The sequence below is a fragment of the Ascoidea rubescens genome (assembly GCF_001661345.1).
Source record: "Ascoidea rubescens DSM 1968 unplaced genomic scaffold ASCRUscaffold_6, whole genome shotgun sequence".
NCBI classification, from domain to species: Eukaryota; Fungi; Ascomycota; class Saccharomycetes; order Ascoideales; family Ascoideaceae; genus Ascoidea; species Ascoidea rubescens.
The window spans coordinates 696,116-712,814 of record NW_017962918.1 but is presented as its reverse complement, the minus strand read 5'-3'; the positions used below and the strand labels follow the sequence as shown (position 1 = coordinate 712,814).

At 34.0% G+C, this 16,699-nt stretch overlaps 6 protein-coding genes and 1 non-coding gene across 7 annotated transcripts; 4 read left to right on the top strand and 3 right to left on the bottom strand.

The window, feature by feature from the left end:
• Positions 1-187: 187 nt before the first annotated feature.
• Positions 188-2,457, bottom strand: LCB1 (serine C-palmitoyltransferase LCB1). The gene has a single exon (XM_020193250.1). The coding sequence runs from the start codon at positions 2,345-2,347 to the stop codon at positions 377-379; it is 1,971 nt and encodes a 656-aa protein (XP_020047471.1). The 5' UTR covers positions 2,348-2,457; the 3' UTR covers positions 188-376.
• Positions 2,458-2,746: 289 nt separating this feature from the next.
• On the bottom strand, positions 2,747-5,595 carry ASCRUDRAFT_75876 (uncharacterized protein). The gene has a single exon (XM_020193249.1). It carries the CDS (start codon positions 5,169-5,171, stop codon positions 3,132-3,134), a length of 2,040 nt encoding a protein of 679 aa, XP_020047470.1. The 5' UTR covers positions 5,172-5,595; the 3' UTR covers positions 2,747-3,131.
• Positions 5,596-5,903: 308 nt separating this feature from the next.
• CHL1 (DNA helicase) lies at positions 5,904-8,618 on the top strand (the record flags this gene model as incomplete). Its single annotated transcript, XM_020194549.1, has 1 exon — positions 5,904-8,618. One exon carries the CDS (start codon positions 5,904-5,906, stop codon positions 8,616-8,618), a length of 2,715 nt encoding a protein of 904 aa, XP_020047469.1.
• Positions 8,619-8,866: 248 nt separating this feature from the next.
• ASCRUDRAFT_t75 lies at positions 8,867-8,963 on the top strand. Its single transcript has one exon. It is a non-coding gene; the product is annotated as a tRNA-Lys (tRNA).
• Positions 8,964-9,288: 325 nt separating this feature from the next.
• Positions 9,289-11,727, top strand: SKO1 (Sko1p; the record flags this gene model as incomplete). The annotated part of the gene is made up of 1 exon (XM_020191786.1): positions 9,289-11,727. One exon carries the CDS (start codon positions 9,289-9,291, stop codon positions 11,725-11,727), a length of 2,439 nt encoding a protein of 812 aa, XP_020047468.1.
• Positions 11,728-12,242: 515 nt separating this feature from the next.
• On the top strand, positions 12,243-13,914 carry IBA57 (Iba57p; the record flags this gene model as incomplete). Its single annotated transcript, XM_020189089.1, has 1 exon — positions 12,243-13,914. Exon 1 carries the CDS (start codon positions 12,337-12,339, stop codon positions 13,912-13,914), a length of 1,578 nt encoding a protein of 525 aa, XP_020047467.1. The 5' UTR covers positions 12,243-12,336.
• Positions 13,915-14,176: 262 nt separating this feature from the next.
• On the bottom strand, positions 14,177-16,126 carry PSD1 (phosphatidylserine decarboxylase 1; the record flags this gene model as incomplete). The annotated part of the gene is made up of 1 exon (XM_020194562.1): positions 14,177-16,126. One exon carries the CDS (start codon positions 16,124-16,126, stop codon positions 14,177-14,179), a length of 1,950 nt encoding a protein of 649 aa, XP_020047466.1.
• Positions 16,127-16,699: the final 573 nt, after the last annotated feature.

Below are 16,699 nucleotides of genomic sequence, written 5' to 3'. Positions count from 1 at the left end.
AAATATATAAAGAACCACTTATAAATGATAAACTGTAAAAAAAAAAAAGAAAAAAAAAACTAAATTAAAATTATTAAATAGTGAAGTTCATATTCAAAAAACTTCTAACTAAAGAAACTTGAAGTTAAGAAACTAAAAAAGAAAAAAAGCATTAAAATTTTCCTATGGATGATTAATTAAATGACAACAAGTAACCCAACTGGAATGATAAAGCAGAAATTATTCAAGAAAAAAAATCAGAAATTAAAAATCAAATCAAATCAAATCAAATCAAAATCAAAATCAAAACATAAATAATAACAGAAAAAATTAAAACAAAGGAATGAAAGAATAGTAAATATTAGGAGGAAGACTTAAAAAAAAAATGTGTTCTTACTTAATATTTTGAAATTCCATTTTCATCATCAAAGATTTTTTTCAAATCTTGAAATGATTTAATATTATTACACGTTTCCAAAATGACTTGAGATAGTTTATTGATTATATCTTCGATTGATGTTGAGTCTAAGTTTGAATGAACATTGATTTTTAAATCGGGAGTCATTTTAATGACTTCGTGTCTTAAAATTCTTGGTGAAGCATAGACTAAGATGTGGTGATCATATAATAATTTATTAACAATTTTAACGATTAAAAAGTTTTCAATATTATAATAGTCATAAGGAGACAATTCTGCTTGAATTTCTTTTAAAGTGTGGTGTTTTTTGAAAGTTGGATTTGAGTAGTAATCGATTCTCTCAGATTTAATGGCAGCAGCATTTGAGCCAGATTTGTCGTTTAGCTTGTTTGGTTCGTTGAATTCGTTTAGTTCATCTAATTGTTCATTTATCAGTTTAGCATATTTATTGTTTTCATTGATATAAAAATTGGGTAATTTTAAGATTTTTTTGTAATCGCTGTTGAAAACCAAGTGAATGACAGGACTTTCTTTTGTTGAGACAATTTTGAAAAAATTCAAGATATTTGAATTGTTGGATAAAGCATTGTGAAAAAGTTGACAATTTGCTTGCAATTTGGATACAATGGATTTCTTTAGACCATTAGAATTGATTTGATCGCGATAGGATTTTGAGATAACTTCCATTGAGCAAGAAGTGGTTCTAGCTAAATATGGGGGCAAAGCTGCACTAAAACAGTAAGCACTTGAGGCGATTCTTTGATAAAAGACCATTGGCTTTTCACCAATACAAAACCCACCAGCAGATGCAAAAGAATTTGCCATTGAACCCGTAGTAATTTCTACATTTTTTCTATCAACGTTGAAATGTTCGCAAAGACCCTTTCCGGATTTACCCAAGACACCAATAGAAAAACTTTCATCGATAAATAATCTGAATTTGTAATCGTTTTTAATTTGGACTAATTTTGGTAAATCAGGAAAGTCACCAGTGTTTGCAAATAAACCTTCAGTTATGATGAATTTTCTTGGAATTGGGTTTTTCTGATTAGCGAGATCGTCCTTTAAGTCTTCAAGGATTTGAACCAAGTGATTTAAGTCATTATGATTGAACCAAATAGCTTTGCATCTTGAAATGATAACCGCTTTTTGAATTGATAAGTTTACACCTGAATCTACTAAACAATAGTCGCCTCTTTTAAGGAAAACTGGGATAATACTTTCAGCAGTACAAAAGTCTTGACCGTAAATTATGGCCTTTTCAGCACCAAAATAGTCAGCCAAATCATTTTCCAATCTAACATGAATATCTTGAGTACCATAGAACCCTGGAGGACCACAAGCACCAACACCACGACTTCTAATGACCTTAGCGGCTTCTGATTTGAGATATGGGTTGTTATTCAAATTCAAGAAATCGTTTGAAGCCAAGTTAATTACGTTTTCGAGGTTATCAGAAATAGAGATTTTGCCCTTAAATTCTTGCTTATTATCAGCGTATTTGATGTCATTATTGTGAGGAGAATTGGATAAATAAGGGTTTTCCAATAAATTGATTTTATTTGAAATTCGGCCATCTACAATTGGAATATTTTTCAAAAGATAGGCTTCGCTTGGAGTTAAATCATCAACCAAGGGTTCTGGAACCCATTCATTACACAAGTCGTCAATTTCCCTTTTGGATAAATGTAGGTTATTTTTTTGTTTTTCTATTGAATATTTTGGAGAAATAAAGTATCTCAACGCAAACAAGACTAGGAAAATTTCCAAAATGGATCTGAATGGATCATTTTGGTAGGAGGATTTGATGTACCTGATCAAAATAACACCACCAGGCAAAGACTCAATTAGCTTGAGTAGTTTTTGGAAAATTTCAAAGGAATAAAACAATATATCGTTGGTCCATTCTGGCAAAATAATAGAATGAGAGGTGACGACGGTGGAATTCATTAACCAAGAGAACGACAGAGAAGACAAGAGACAGGCTTAGTACTAGAAGATCAGCGAGAAAGAACGAGAAACAATAAGAGGCAGTAGGACACAGTCGAGAAGAAGAAGCAGCAGCAGCAGAGAAAGCAGCGAATCGACACCTAGAGATAGAGCTCAATTCTCGCGAGCCTCTGAATGGAGTCTCTGGTGTGACTGGAGCACGTGCAACAGCGCTGGCACATTCTTGGGAGTGAGCGGAAGGAACAGAAGGAGCAGAAGCCGAGCCGATGCGGAGCTTAGTCAGCTGCAAGTGAGCGCTTACGTGATCTACTCACGTGTGCTGGCGGGCTTGTCGAGAGCCACTGTGCTGGTGCTGATTGGCTGGATGGAGCAAGCAATGAAGCTGGAGTTGCTGGGAAGCAAGGTTGGAGAGATTCAGAGAATTACTAAGTATACTGAGTTTATTAGGATTAAGATTAAGTATTAAGTAATTAGGTGATTAAGAAGTTGAAATATCAACAGGAATAAATAAGATATCAAGGGACAAAAACAACAAAAAAACAATATTCAAAACAAACAACAAAAGTTAACAATTAAAAAAAAAAAACTGGTTTAAAAAAATTAGTTCAATACCAAATCAATATCATCCATAGAATAAAACAAAACAAATGAATAAAAAAAGGGATTAGTTCAGTAAAAAATAAGTCAATAGAAGGAGAAAGAATAAAAATAACGAGAGAAACAAGCAGGCAAGCAAACATTCAAGTATGTTGATTATTCAACGAACGAGTTCAATCAAACTAGATTAAAAGATTTCTTTGAATTTAGCTAAGATTGATTTTCTTTTGTTTTTTTTATCTGGAACTTCTTCGGTTTTCTTTTCTTCAGCTGGTTCTTCAGCTTTGTCAGCTTCCTTTGTAGCTTCCTTAGGTGTTTCTTTTGGAGTTTCTTCAACCACAGATGGTTCTAGTTTTGGTTCTGGTTTGGTTTCAACTTCAGCATCAACTTTTTTGGTTTCTACTTGAGCGGGTTCTTCGATTGAAGCATCTTTAGTTGGTTCTTCTTTCTTTGGAGTTTCTTTAGTTTTAGCTTTGTCTTCAAAGATGTGTTTGAAATTTCCTAAGAAACTCTTTCTTTTTTCTTCCTTCTTGGGTTCTCCGTCTTTGACCAGTTCTTCAACTTTTGGAGCTTCTTGAGTTTTGGCTGATTCATCAACAGCTGCTGGAGCAACAACAGCTGGAGTCACAACAGCTGGAGCAACTTCAGGAGCAACTTCCGGTTCTTCTTTAACTGGGACATCTTTTTTAACTTCAACAGGTTTTTCTTTCTTTTCTTGATGTTTAGCGAATTCAGATTTGATCTTTTCAAAGACACTCTTTCTTCTTTCTGGTTTAGCAGCTGGTTCAGTTTTAATAACTTCATCGCTGGAATTGGCAGAAGAAGGTTCAGCAGCTGGCTTAACGTCTTTCTTCTCTTCTTTTTTTGGTTCTTCATCAGCGACAGCAACTGGTGTTAATTCTGGAACAGGTTCGGCTGGGTCAGCTGGTTTTGTTTCAGGAGATTTGATAACTTTTTCCTTTAATTTACCAAAATAGCTCTTTCTTTTTTCAGCTTTAACGGGTTCTTCAGTAGCTTTTGAAGGTTCGTCGGTGCTGTCTTTCTTTGAGGATTCAGGGGTTTCAACAACAGCAGCGGCAGGTTCAACAGGCTCAGAAGACTCAACTGGTTTGGCTGGATCAACTGATTTTGATTCAACAACTTTTTTTTCTTTCTTTTCTGGGGTATGTTTAGCAATTTCAGCCTTTAATTTGGTGAAGACACCCTTTTTATGTTCTGGTTCAGTTGGTTTGGCTGGTTCATCTGCCACTGGTTTAGGTTCTTCAGTAAGTGGAGCAACAACTGGTTCTTCGGGTTTTTTCTCTTCAACAGATTTGTCAAGAGGTTTTTCTTCAGCTGGTTTTTCAACTGCGGCTACTTCTTTCTTTTCTGGAGTGTGCTTAGCGACTTCAGCTTTGAATTTAGATAAGAATTTCTTTGATTTATCCTTGACGGATTCTTTAGGTTCTTCTGGTTTGTGTTCTTCTTCAACCTTTGGTTCGGGAACGACTTTTGGTTCTTCAGCGGATTTTGGAGTTTCTTCAGCAGCAACAGGTAAAGCTGGTTCTTCAGCAGCAACAGGAGCAACAACGATGGGTTCTTTCTTGTGTGGTTTTAATTTTTCTACAAAAGTTGATAATTTCTTTGATTTAGGAGAAGATTCAGTTGGATTAGTAGATGGTGTGGTAGTGTTAATTTCTTCAGATGGAGGAGTCACAGGCTCAGTGGAAGCAACAGGTTCTTTGTCCTTGACGATTTTTTTTTTGATCAGGACAAATTTCTTTTTCAAGTTTTCTTCAGTTTTAGAGACAACAGATTGTTTTTTTGGTTCTTCAACAGGAGCAGGAGGAACGACTGCTGGTTCAGCCTCTTCCTTTACGGGCTCAACAGCAACGGGCTTTGATTCTTCTGGTTTTGGTTCTTCAACTTTTGGAGCGACTTTTTCTACAGGTTCGACTTTTGGCTCTTCAACCTTTGGCTCTTCTGGTTTGGTTTCTTCAACTTTTGGGGATTCCTTTATTTCAGGTTCGTTTAAAGTTTTTGGATCTAAAGTAGAAAATTCAGAAAAAGCTTTGATCTCGTGTGGGTTTTCGGGAACAAAGATTCCTGGTTCAGCTAAAGTTGTTTGTTGGCCTTCAGAAGATGGCAAAACAGTGGCTTTGAAGTCAGAAGATTGTGGTTCCTTTGGAGGAACAATTGGAGTTGGATCAACAGCGGGTGCTGATTCTTTTGGAGTTTCGGTGGACATTATTGTGTATGGTTATGAATGGTTACTAATAGCTATTGAAGAGTGGTTGGTGAAGACTGTTGAAAAGAGTATTGAGGGTGCTGTTGATAATAGTGACAGTATTGTTAAGGGACAGAATTCGAGTGTTTATAAATGGATCAAGATAAGACAAAAGGCAAAGAGAATAGGTAGAGACTAGGACAGACTAAAAAAAAAGAGAGATAAGACTAGGATTAATAATCAGAGATCAGAAATAAGAGGATAAGAATAAGGAGCTTTGATCTGGGGATGAGAGATCTTGGATATAATAAAAAAGAAACGATACCACAATGAAGTTCAGTTTTTGAGGAAGAAAACAGGAAAAGGAAAAGAAAGGAAAAGGCGCAATATATTTGGTTATTTAAAGGGACAAGAGTGAGGATTTGGAGAGTATGGATTTGATTCTGGGTGGTGTCTCGTTCTGAGCGGTTCTGCGCAGTTCTGAGCTTGTGTTGAGAGTGTGTTTGTGAGGATGCACTAAACTGGCTGTGAATGATCACAGCAGAATGTGCACCTCTCGCGCTATTCGCCGCCGCTATTTATAGCTTACGTTGCGTCGGGCTGCAGCCGTGACACCGTCTGCGTCCTCCACAGACCGCGTCTGGTTACCCGGCGCCGAACGGATAGGGCTCCGGTCAGGGCTGTATAAGGTTCGAGATGACGCGCTGCCGGAGAAGCAGAGGAAGCAGAGGAAGCACCACTACCACCACCACCATGGTCGACTTCCACCATCCCTTCACGCCCTACGCCATCCAGCTCCAGTTGATGGACACCATCTACGAGACGCTCTCCAACGACGATCTCAAGGTGGGTCTATTTGAGAGCCCCACAGGCACAGGCAAGACGCTTTCGATAATTGCCTCGACTTTGACGTATTTGAGGAACTATCACAACAGCCATTTATTGAATGTGAGCAGCAGAAGTGGCGCTGGCAACGGTGATGATGATGATGATGATGAACCGGATTGGGTGAACCAAAACTATTACAAAAACCTAATTGATGACAAATTGGAGGTTTTGCAAGAGTACGAAGACAATCTCGACAATCTAAAGGAAAAGTTACACCAGCACTCAATTTCTTCGCAGATGTTGATTTCGAACGATGATCTGAACCGCAACTCTAAAAAACGAAGAAAAATCCAGAAAATCAATATCGAAATTGATGATGACGATTTGGAGTATTTACCAAGCAATCAGCTATCCAATGAAGGTAAAACGTACGGTTATGACAAAGACGCCAGTTTGGAAAATAAAAACAACTCAATTTCAATTGAAATTCAAAATTTGTTATCAAAATTATCCAGTAAAAATAACCATGATAACCTTAACCATGATAACCTTAATAATGACAATGATAATGATAAAATTAAGCCAATCTTGGATTACGATCAAAAAACGAAGATTTTTTTCTCTTCAAGAACTCATTCTCAATTATCTCAATTCATATCTCAATTGAATTTATATCTCCATAACACTTATAACAATAAAGATGATAAAGATGATAAAGATAATAAAGATAATAACAACCACTTGGCTTTAAATTTACTTGATAATTCCTTCAATTTAAATAACTACCATCTAAAATATCTACCAATCGGTTCAAGATTGCATTTATGCATAAATGACAACATCAAAAGCTTGAATAACATATCTTTAATCAACGACGCATGTCTCGACCTCCAGAATATCCCCTCCGACAAATCAATTGATAAAAAGAAGAATAAACTAAAGAGTACTCTAAAGAACTGCTCGTACTATGAAAACTCAAAAGATCAAAATTTAGTCATCAAATTCAGAGATCTAATCTTCAGCGATATTAACGACATCACTCAACTAAACTCATTGGGCAAACACTTGAACGTTTGTCCCTTTTATTCAATTAAAAACGAATCAAATTCAATTGTAGATTTAATCTCTCTACCCTATCAATTGCTACTAATTAAAAACAAACACGTCAATGCCAATTTGAATCTCAAAAATTCAATCATAATCATAGATGAAGCTCATAATTTGATTGATACAATCATCAATTTAAATTCAATCACAGTCTCCTTGAGCAATATCATATTGATCAAAAACTCATTGAATTTATATTTGAAAAAATTCATTAAAAAACTAAACTCGTACAATCGAGTCAATCTAATCAAATTGATTAAGTTTCTAACCATTTTGTACAACTTTATCAACAATAAAAAGAACGATCCAGGTTTTAAGATCAAACCAGGACTAGAAATTAACATTTTAGATATCTTTAATGAAAAATCCACCGGCGATTTACTCAATATTTATAAACTAGAAAATTACTTGAATAAATCCAAAATCGCTTACAAGATTCAGAAATATATCAACAATGTAACGGGTGAAAGAAACAATACACCGCTACTATTCGATCTAATTGAATTTCTAAAGGTTTTATCCAATCCATCAAAGGAAGGCAAAATCTATTTCGATTTCATCAGCAAAAGTAAAACCGAAAAGGATATAACTATAAACTACATGCTATTAGATCCAATTGAAACATTCAAGGATATTGTATTGAACTGTAAGAAATTGATACTAATTGGAGGTACAATGGAACCAATGAGTGACTATGTCAAGTATTTGTTTCCATATTTAGACGAGAAAAAACAAATCAAAAAATTTAGTTGTGGACATATTGTCGATAGAGATAATTTAAATGTTTTTGTGGTTAATAGTAATAATAATAATATGAAATATGATTTTTCATTTTTAAGCAGAAATAATGTTAATATGTTAATTGGGCTATTGAAAAGTATAATTCATATTACTAAAAGCATACCAGACGGTATCGTTATGTTTTTTCCTAGCTATAAATACATGGATCAAGTAATTGGCATTTGGAAAGCTAAGGAAAGGAAGTCATGGGACAAATTGAATGAGATGAAAAAGATTTTTTATGAATCAAGCGATAGTAGTGATATAAATAAAGTTTTAAATGATTATTCTGATCATATTTTAAATAGTGATAATAATAACAATAATAATGGTGGATTATTATTTTCAGTTGTTGGTGGGAAAATGTCAGAAGGAATAAACTTTTCCGATTCACTAGCTAGAGGAATTCTAATGATTGGATTGCCATTTCCGAATTTGTTCAGTGGGAAGTTAATCAGCAGAAGAAAATATATTGAAGACACAGTTTTGAAGAATGGGGGTGATATGAAAAAAGCAAGAGAGGAATCGATGAATTTTTATGAGAATATCTGTATGAGAGCAGTTAATCAAAGTGTTGGTAGATCAATTCGCCATATAAAAGATTATTCAAGTATATATTTGATTGACCATAGATACAACCAGGAAAAAATCCAGGGAAAGCTAAGCAAGTGGATTCGAGACAGGATCATAACTACGAAAAATGAAGATGAAATCGTTACGCTAACTAGGGAATTTTTCAATAAGAAAAGATAAATAATAACAAGAGATAGAACCCAAGACAACGAGCATAAGGTTTAGTAACTCAAGACTGCGGAATTGAGGCAGGGTGGTAAAGAATGCACAAAACAAGATCTGGTAGTTTTGCACAATAAAAGAAATCGTCCCCAAATTTATTTTTTTCCAAATTTTTTTTGTTTTGTTAAAAAAAACGCTAAAAAAACGCCAAAAAAACCCAGGGCGCAGGGTCTGAAAGCCAGCATGTCCCCGCTGCATCGAGCTCATCTTCATTAGCTCAGTCGGTAGAGCGTTCGGCTTTTAGGGATTCTTTTAGTTTCGCGAGAAACCGAAATGTCCAGGGTTCGAGCCCCTGATGAGGAGCTCTTTTTTGCTTGTTGAAACCCCGTTTGTCTCAGATTAGTAATACAAACCTCTGGCCGCGCAAACGAAGGTCAAGGTGCAAGGTCTACCGCACTGCTGGGTCTGGAAAGGGTATTTAAAAGCGGGAGGGGATGACGTATTTGCTTTTTCTTTTCTTTTTTGTTCATTCGTTAATCGCAGAACAGATATAATCTCTTTCACGTCGCTGCTTTGACCACCTCCAGCTCTGTCGCCTTGCCCTTTACTGTCATATTCAACAAGTAAGTGCTTTCTCTCGTCATCGTTGCAATTGCTTTTTGGCAGCGTTTTTGATGCGACCTCTCTCATGAACTCGAAGACTAACCTTCCTCCATCGTCCACAGTGTCGACACTTACAACAACAATATCGCAGGACTCTTCCTCCAGCTCGCTCAGTCGAATCAACAAAAAGAGATCTATTGACTATGAGCCCAATCCCTTTGAGCAGTCCTTTGCTCAGACAAAAATCTCCGATGATACATCTTCCTCAAAAAACCCTTCGGCTTCTTTCAACAGTCTGTCGAACCCAAACAACTTAGGTCATAATAGCAATACCAACATCAATAGCAATAACAACAGCAGTAATTTCAATAGTAATATTGCTAGCAGTGCTAGTAGCAGTAGTAGTAGTGGAAGTAACAACCTATCTATCACTGCTAAAAAACCCAATATTCCTTCGTCCGCTGGTATTTTTACTCCTGGTGGATCAAGAACGTTACCACCTTTGATACCAACTTCTCCAAATTCAAATTCTCTTCATGCTCCAAACTTCTTTACTCCAGGTTCTTGGAATTTTTTCAACTCGAATAACCCTAACAACCCCAATAGTGCCAATAACAATAACAACGCCAGTAATAACAACACCAGTAATAACAACAACAACAATAACAATAACAATAACAATAACACCAATAATTCTATAAATAATACAAACAAAAACAACATGTCAATGTCCCCCGGTTTCAATTTGAATCTAAATGCAACAATGTCCAGCTCTAATCTCTTTTTTAGAACTAAAAGTTCCAGTGCTTTGACTCCCAATGAAAGTGGCATAAGATCTGGCTTAACACCAGGCTTATCATCAAGTAACTTACTCAACATTCCAGGTTTCAATACCCCAAGCATATTAACTCCAGGTCTTTCTTCTATTTTTGGCATACCCTCATCAAATATAAATGACAATAGCACCACTACTGCTACTAATAATAACAATACTAATCCCAATAATAATTCTAATAATAGCTCAAACAATACCTTGAATACTATTCATGAATCTGCAATTCTTGAAAATGACGGTATCATTAATACGGAGTTTGATAACAATAATAATAATAATAATAATAATATCAAACCAAACAACGACACCAACGACAATATTCTCAATAATAATGATTCCGATAACAATAAAAACACAAAGTCTGATATTAACAGCAGTTTTATTGATCCTCCATCCATCTCAACTCAAAATACAGACTCAACTCTAGAACTCAGCTCTGCCTCCAATCATAATTTCTCTTCAAATGACACAAATCTTATTGAAAACAACAACATAAAAAATTCAATCAATAATAACCAAAATGATAAAAGCAATGATATTGGTAATATTGCTATTAAAAGATCTCAGTCGGATTTAAATAATGACGATATAGAACTAACTCAAATCACTAATTCTCCTAAAAAGAGAAAATTATCTATTTCAAACCCATCATATACTCCTTCTTTTGATTCACCAAATTTGAAAAGGGAATTCAAATCTTTAATCTCTTTGGACAATAATAATAATAACAATAACAATAACAATAATAACGATAGCAATAGCAATAGCAATAGCAATAACAATAATAATAATAGTAATAGTAATAATAATAATATCCCTGATAAAATGCAAAAATCAAATACTCAAAAAGTTCCATCTACTCCTCAAAATAATTCCTTTTCTTCTCGAGATATTTCAATTTCTAAAACTAATAGTAACAAAAATCACAATACTGAAATCAACCTTGATAACAACTCTCCAACTCAAAGCTCAAATATAAAGAATTCAAAATTTTCAAGTTCAAATTCAAATTCAAACTCAAGTGCAAGTTCTACTTCAAGTTCAAATTCTAATTCAAACTCACATTCACGCTCTAATTCTAATTTGAACTCAAATTCTTCAAATGGCTCCAACTCTTCAAATAAAAAAAAGAAAAAGGATTCAAACCTAACCGAAGAAGAAAAACGTAAAAATTTCCTTGAAAGAAATAGAGTAGCTGCTTCAAAATGTAGACAAAGAAAAAAACAAATGATGATTCAATTACAAAATGATTTAACTTTCTATCGAGATAATTACACAAATCTTAAAAATGAAAACGATCAACTAAAGGAACAATTATTAAGTTTAAAAAACTTCTTTTACAATAATAAAGACTCAGAGCCTTTTATTAACGCTATTGGGGGCTACGAAACTTTTATCCAACTAGTTAATCTTGTTGATTTTAACCCCTTAAATCAAAACATGATGAATGCAAATCAAATGCCTTCTGTGCAAAAAATGCTGCCTCAATTAATGAGAAATTTACAGTCAAATAATCAAAGATTACCTTTCCTAATTCCTGCTAGCCTTCCTTCCCTACAAAACCCTGCTGCGGTTGCTCTACAGGCCTTGGGTCCTGTTCAAGCTGTTCCTAATGTTCAGAATGTCCAGAATGTTCAAAATTTAATGCAACAACAGCAAGATCCTTCTCAATTATTAAACAACCAATAGTTTAATCTATTTTAAATTCAATTTTAATAGCTAAACCAGCCATTGTTTTTTATCGGTTACGAGTTGCAATATTATCAATTGATTTTTTAGATGTTTTTTGGATTTTGAAGTTTAAATTTTTTTGATTTTTCTTTTTCTCGGTTTAGATAATAATTATTTTTTTTTCAATTATTATTCATATTGTGGTTCTGATGCAACAAGAGTGGTCTTTCTTTATTTTTTTCTTCAATATGATATACCTTCCTATTTATCATTTTTTTCTTAATTTTGACTTCATTGTTGTTTTTTTCTAGTTTTTACTCTTTTTGTTTGTTGTACTATAGGCCAACAAAATTTTTATATATTCAGGTCTTTCATTACTGATCTACTCAGTTTTTCATATTTTTTTTGCTTTTTGTTAAATGCTTTTTCTTTCTCTTTTACCAAATGATATATATCCTATACAATGTGTTTTCTATAAAATACTCTACATAATAATGGTTTTTATTTAACTACTCTTCATCTCAAAACCCGCCGCTTTTCTAAGAAATTTGTAGCTTTTGAAACTGGAGCTTTAGATCTCTTTTCCTTAGCTCTTCAAAAGAGATATAACTATTGCACTTTTTAGAGATGATAATTGCAAATTCGCTAGCAACCAGTCTCCTAAAGAGATCTTCTTTACTGTTGCACATTGCAAGTCATCACAAGTTCAGTAGATCACTTAAATTCGATGTTTCCTTTGGATTAATAAGCAGGACATTAACCACTTTGCCTGATCCTCCTCCATCGTTTGGTTACTGCAACATTTCTCCCATAAAATCATTAATTGAGGTCTCTGGTCCTGATGCCTCAAAGTTTCTCAATGGTTTAGTTACTTCAAGGGTTTTGCCCAAGTTTATCAAGAAAAACGTCACTACCATCACAGAAAAGGATGCTCTTGAAGAATCAAATCAGAATTTGAATATCGATACAACAAAAAATTGGGGCATTATAAATGATGATTCGCTATTGAACGAATTTAAAAACGAACTTGGTTACAAGAGAACTGGGCTCTTTTCAATGTTTTTAAACTCAAAAGGACGAGTCTTCACTGATTGTTTTATCTACCCAAAAATTACTGATATATCGCAAGACAAAAGCTTTACTGAAAGCAATCCAACTTATTTTGTTGAAATAGATAAAAAAATATCTTTTCAATTGTTTACAATGCTAAAACTTCACAAATTGTCTTCAAAAATCTCGTTGAAGTTACATTCATCTCTAGATAATCAACAAAAGGATGATTCACTCAAAATTTGGTATCTTTACAATGATAATCCTGTTTTTAAGGAAAATTTATACTGTGACAAGCTAAATTATTTGCAAAATAATAATGAGTTTAAATCTCCTACTATCTCTCTCAAAAAATTGATAGAATTCTTCAATCAAAACAAGATTTTTAAAAGTGATTATCCCTTAAAAATTCATGGGTTGGCGGTTGATGACAGAGCTCCAGAATTTGGTGTTAAAGTCATTACTGACAGTAAAATAAATCTTTTGAATCACATAAACTCTGAATGGTTGGTTCTCGATGATAAGATCCCAATTCCTGAAGTCTCAACTGACAGTCTCATGATAAGAAGGCTTCTTAATGGTATCCCCGAATCATCTTTCGAATTAAAACCTAACCAGCTCTTGCCTTTAGAATGCAATCTAGAGTTAATGAATGGAGTTTCGTTTAACAAAGGATGTTATATTGGTCAAGAATTGACTGTTAGAACTTATCATACTGGTGTGATAAGAAAAAGAATTGTTCCAGTTCTATTATCTTTAAGTGATAATATGAATGGTTTGTCGTACTCTCCAAATGATCCAGTTTGTGATATTATTGGAAATAACTGCTCTTTACTAAGAGATACAGAAATTTTGGTCGAAGAAATTAAACAGGAGAATGAATCAGAAACACCTGGTAATCAATCTAGTCAACAATATGGGTTTTCACCTTTTGAAAATTCAACAGTTAAACCAAAAAGACGAAGAAAATCTCCTGCCGGAACTATTCTAGCCGTTAAAGGTAACATTGGATTAGCTATGATAAAGCTTGATGAATTCAGTTCTCCAAATAAAAATTTTTACATAACGCCCATCTCAATAGAAGATAAACTTGAGCAAAAGGTTTACATAAAAGCATTTGTTCCTGAATGGTGGCCAATAGAGGAAGAAAGCTAGACATATATAAACAAAATTTTCAAGAACAAATTATTTGGAAGATTGTATTTTTTTTTTTTTGTACATTTCTGGTTACTGGATTATAAAAATATGTATATATACATTGTAGATAGAATGGAGATAATCGTTATAAAATTCATTTTCACAAAAAAAAAAGAGCATTAATTTATTAACATTAGATGTATGCAGAAGAATATATAAATCTAAAATAGTCAAAAAAGGGTTTCACAATGGGGATAAATAAAAAAGAAGTACAATTTATTTAATCAACGGTATGAACATCAATTCCACCTAATGCCTGCCCAACCTTTAATTTTTGTTCAACTTCAAGATTAAACTTGAAGGTGTTTGGTGCTTCGAATACTAGAACAATAGTACTTCCAAGTTTGAAGCCACCCATTTCAGCACCTTTTTTGATTGGATAGCCATGAAATATTGAACTTGCTTTAGCATAGGTTGCTTCGTAACAAGTATTTTTACGAACTCTAGTTTTCCTTGAATTTTTCGAAGAAGTAGATGCAGTCGAAGAGGCAGAAGAATCCGAAGAGCCAGTTGAAAAATAGAGCAAATCGTCAGTAGAGTCCAAGTTGCTAATGCTTGAGTAAACTTGGTTTTCATATTTTTCATTTGTGGTTAGATCTTTGTCAAAGTTGATTTTAATACTGCCAACATTTGTTGCACCAACAGGAGTCATACTAAAAAAGCCGTATTTCCAATAACCCAACATACTGACTCTTTCATTTAAAACAAATAAGTTTTGCAAAGTTTTTTGAAAATAAGGGGCAACAGAATATAATTCACCAATAAAATGACGTCTCAATTTAACCACCCAGTTAACAGGGGAATGGAATCTATGGTAATCCCCAGGAGCAAGATATATTACAGCAAAAAATAGGTTATTGGTTGATTTTTGAATATTCTTTTCTGATTCTTTTGTTAGCTTATTCGCAATATTTAGAGCAGATTTAGTTGGCTTCATTAACGTTGCATCACCTTCACTTTCATAATCTGTTTCACCTTCAACCAAGTGATAAACATTCAGACCTTCTCCACCTATCAAATCATCCATTGTGTAGGAAATTCCGTTTAATTCAGTAAACTCTTCATGTCTTTGAATAACATGAGCATCTGGGTCATATTCGATTTCGTGAGAGGGAGCAGCTAGTCTTGTATCATTATCGCTTCCTAATAAGGATTTCAAAGAATAAGTCATTCCCTTGACTTGTTCAATTTGGCCATCATTAGAAATAATTCCAAAATTTAAGACTTTACCATCACAGGGACTAACTATATCAACAAGCTGATCAATTTGTCGCGCATCAGGCTTTAATTCTCTATAAAAGAATTCAGACAAATTTTTAAAATTTTTCAAATCCGTTTCTTTAATTTCATCCAAATTAACATCAAAAAGATAGCTATAAAATTTATAAGAAGACTCTCTCATCCATATAGGTAAATCGATGCTATTAAATTTTCCCCACAATCTTGAGATTCCATTTAATGGCAAAGTTTTATAGCAGAAAAATGTCCAGGAATTAGATGGTTTAACGTGGGATTGGTCATCTTCATGAGATAAACCATCTTTTTCTTGCTCCTTTTTTTCGCTAGACCTATAGTGATATCTTGCCATTACACCAAGAATGATAAGAGTGATTGAGGTAAAAGTCCACCATTTTATGAAATGATCTCTATTGAAGCCATCTTTGGCATAATAAGAAGTTGACGAAAAGAATCTGTTATAATTGTTTTTATTGATACCAATGTATTTGAAGTTTTTCTTAACAGATTTTAACGAAGATAGTCTTGGTCTTTTCAAATTTCTTAAGTTTTTAAAGGATTTAAGATTACCAAGACCATTTGAATAGTAATAAGATAATTTTCTCTTTGATCTTGGAATTCTAGGAAATGAATAAAAGTATTTATTTGGGTTAATTGAGAACAATTTTGAATTATAACCAGTTTTGTTTGGCCCAAGTTTGGGGTTTGAGAAAGTTGACATTGAACGAGGAAAGTTGTACGAAAATCTCAAGTTGATTGGGTTCATGTTTTTAATTCCTTTGATTCCCCTGATGTTTTTGATACCCTTTAAACCTTTGATATTTTTAATGTTTTTGATGTTTTTGATGTTTTTGATGTTTTTGATGTTTTTGATGTTTTTGAGGCCATTAAGACCTTTAATACCTTTGATCTGGTTGATATTAATATGTCTCATTGTCGGAATTAGATGGAAACTCGTTGGGTATAGAATACAACAAAGCCAACGCGAATTAACGAGCACTATGAGAATATATTCAGTAAATATTAAGAAACGAAAGTTGAGTTAACCAGTGTCTGTGCATCAACTATATATATACTCGAGCTGAGTTAAAACTGAGAATTTATTCTCTGTTCAGCAGTGTTGTCTTGACTATTAAACACCTGGACCAATAAGCGTCGCGACTAGCACCCCTTTGCAAAACAAACAATACAAGTGCAAATTCTTTCTTTTTCAGCAGCAGAAACTCAAGTGTTTGTACGATGCTCGCTTCTCTGCTCCAGTGAGGTTGTGCAAAATAACTGATCTGACGAGTGTTCTAAAATCGCATAGAAACCATCTGGTGAAATTTGTTGGAAACTGAAAATTTTAAACCCTTTTCGTAACAACTGCGTTTCGGCTGTTTGCACGCACAAAGACGGTGCATGTGATTGAGCTTCAGTACCACCAGGGTGGTAGCAGCAGAGGAAGTCGGTTCGAGCCTCCTCAAAGGTGCTTTTTCTCTTTCTTTTTTGTTTCCTCTGCTTCTCT

What these genes read in the sequence shown, in the direction of transcription:
- ASCRUDRAFT_75876 (XM_020193249.1), bottom strand. Translation starts at nt 5,171, where the DNA reads ATGTCCACCGAAACTCCAAAAGAATCAGCACCCGCTGTTGATCCAACT.
- LCB1 (XM_020193250.1), bottom strand. Translation starts at nt 2,347, where the DNA reads ATGAATTCCACCGTCGTCACCTCTCATTCTATTATTTTGCCAGAATGG.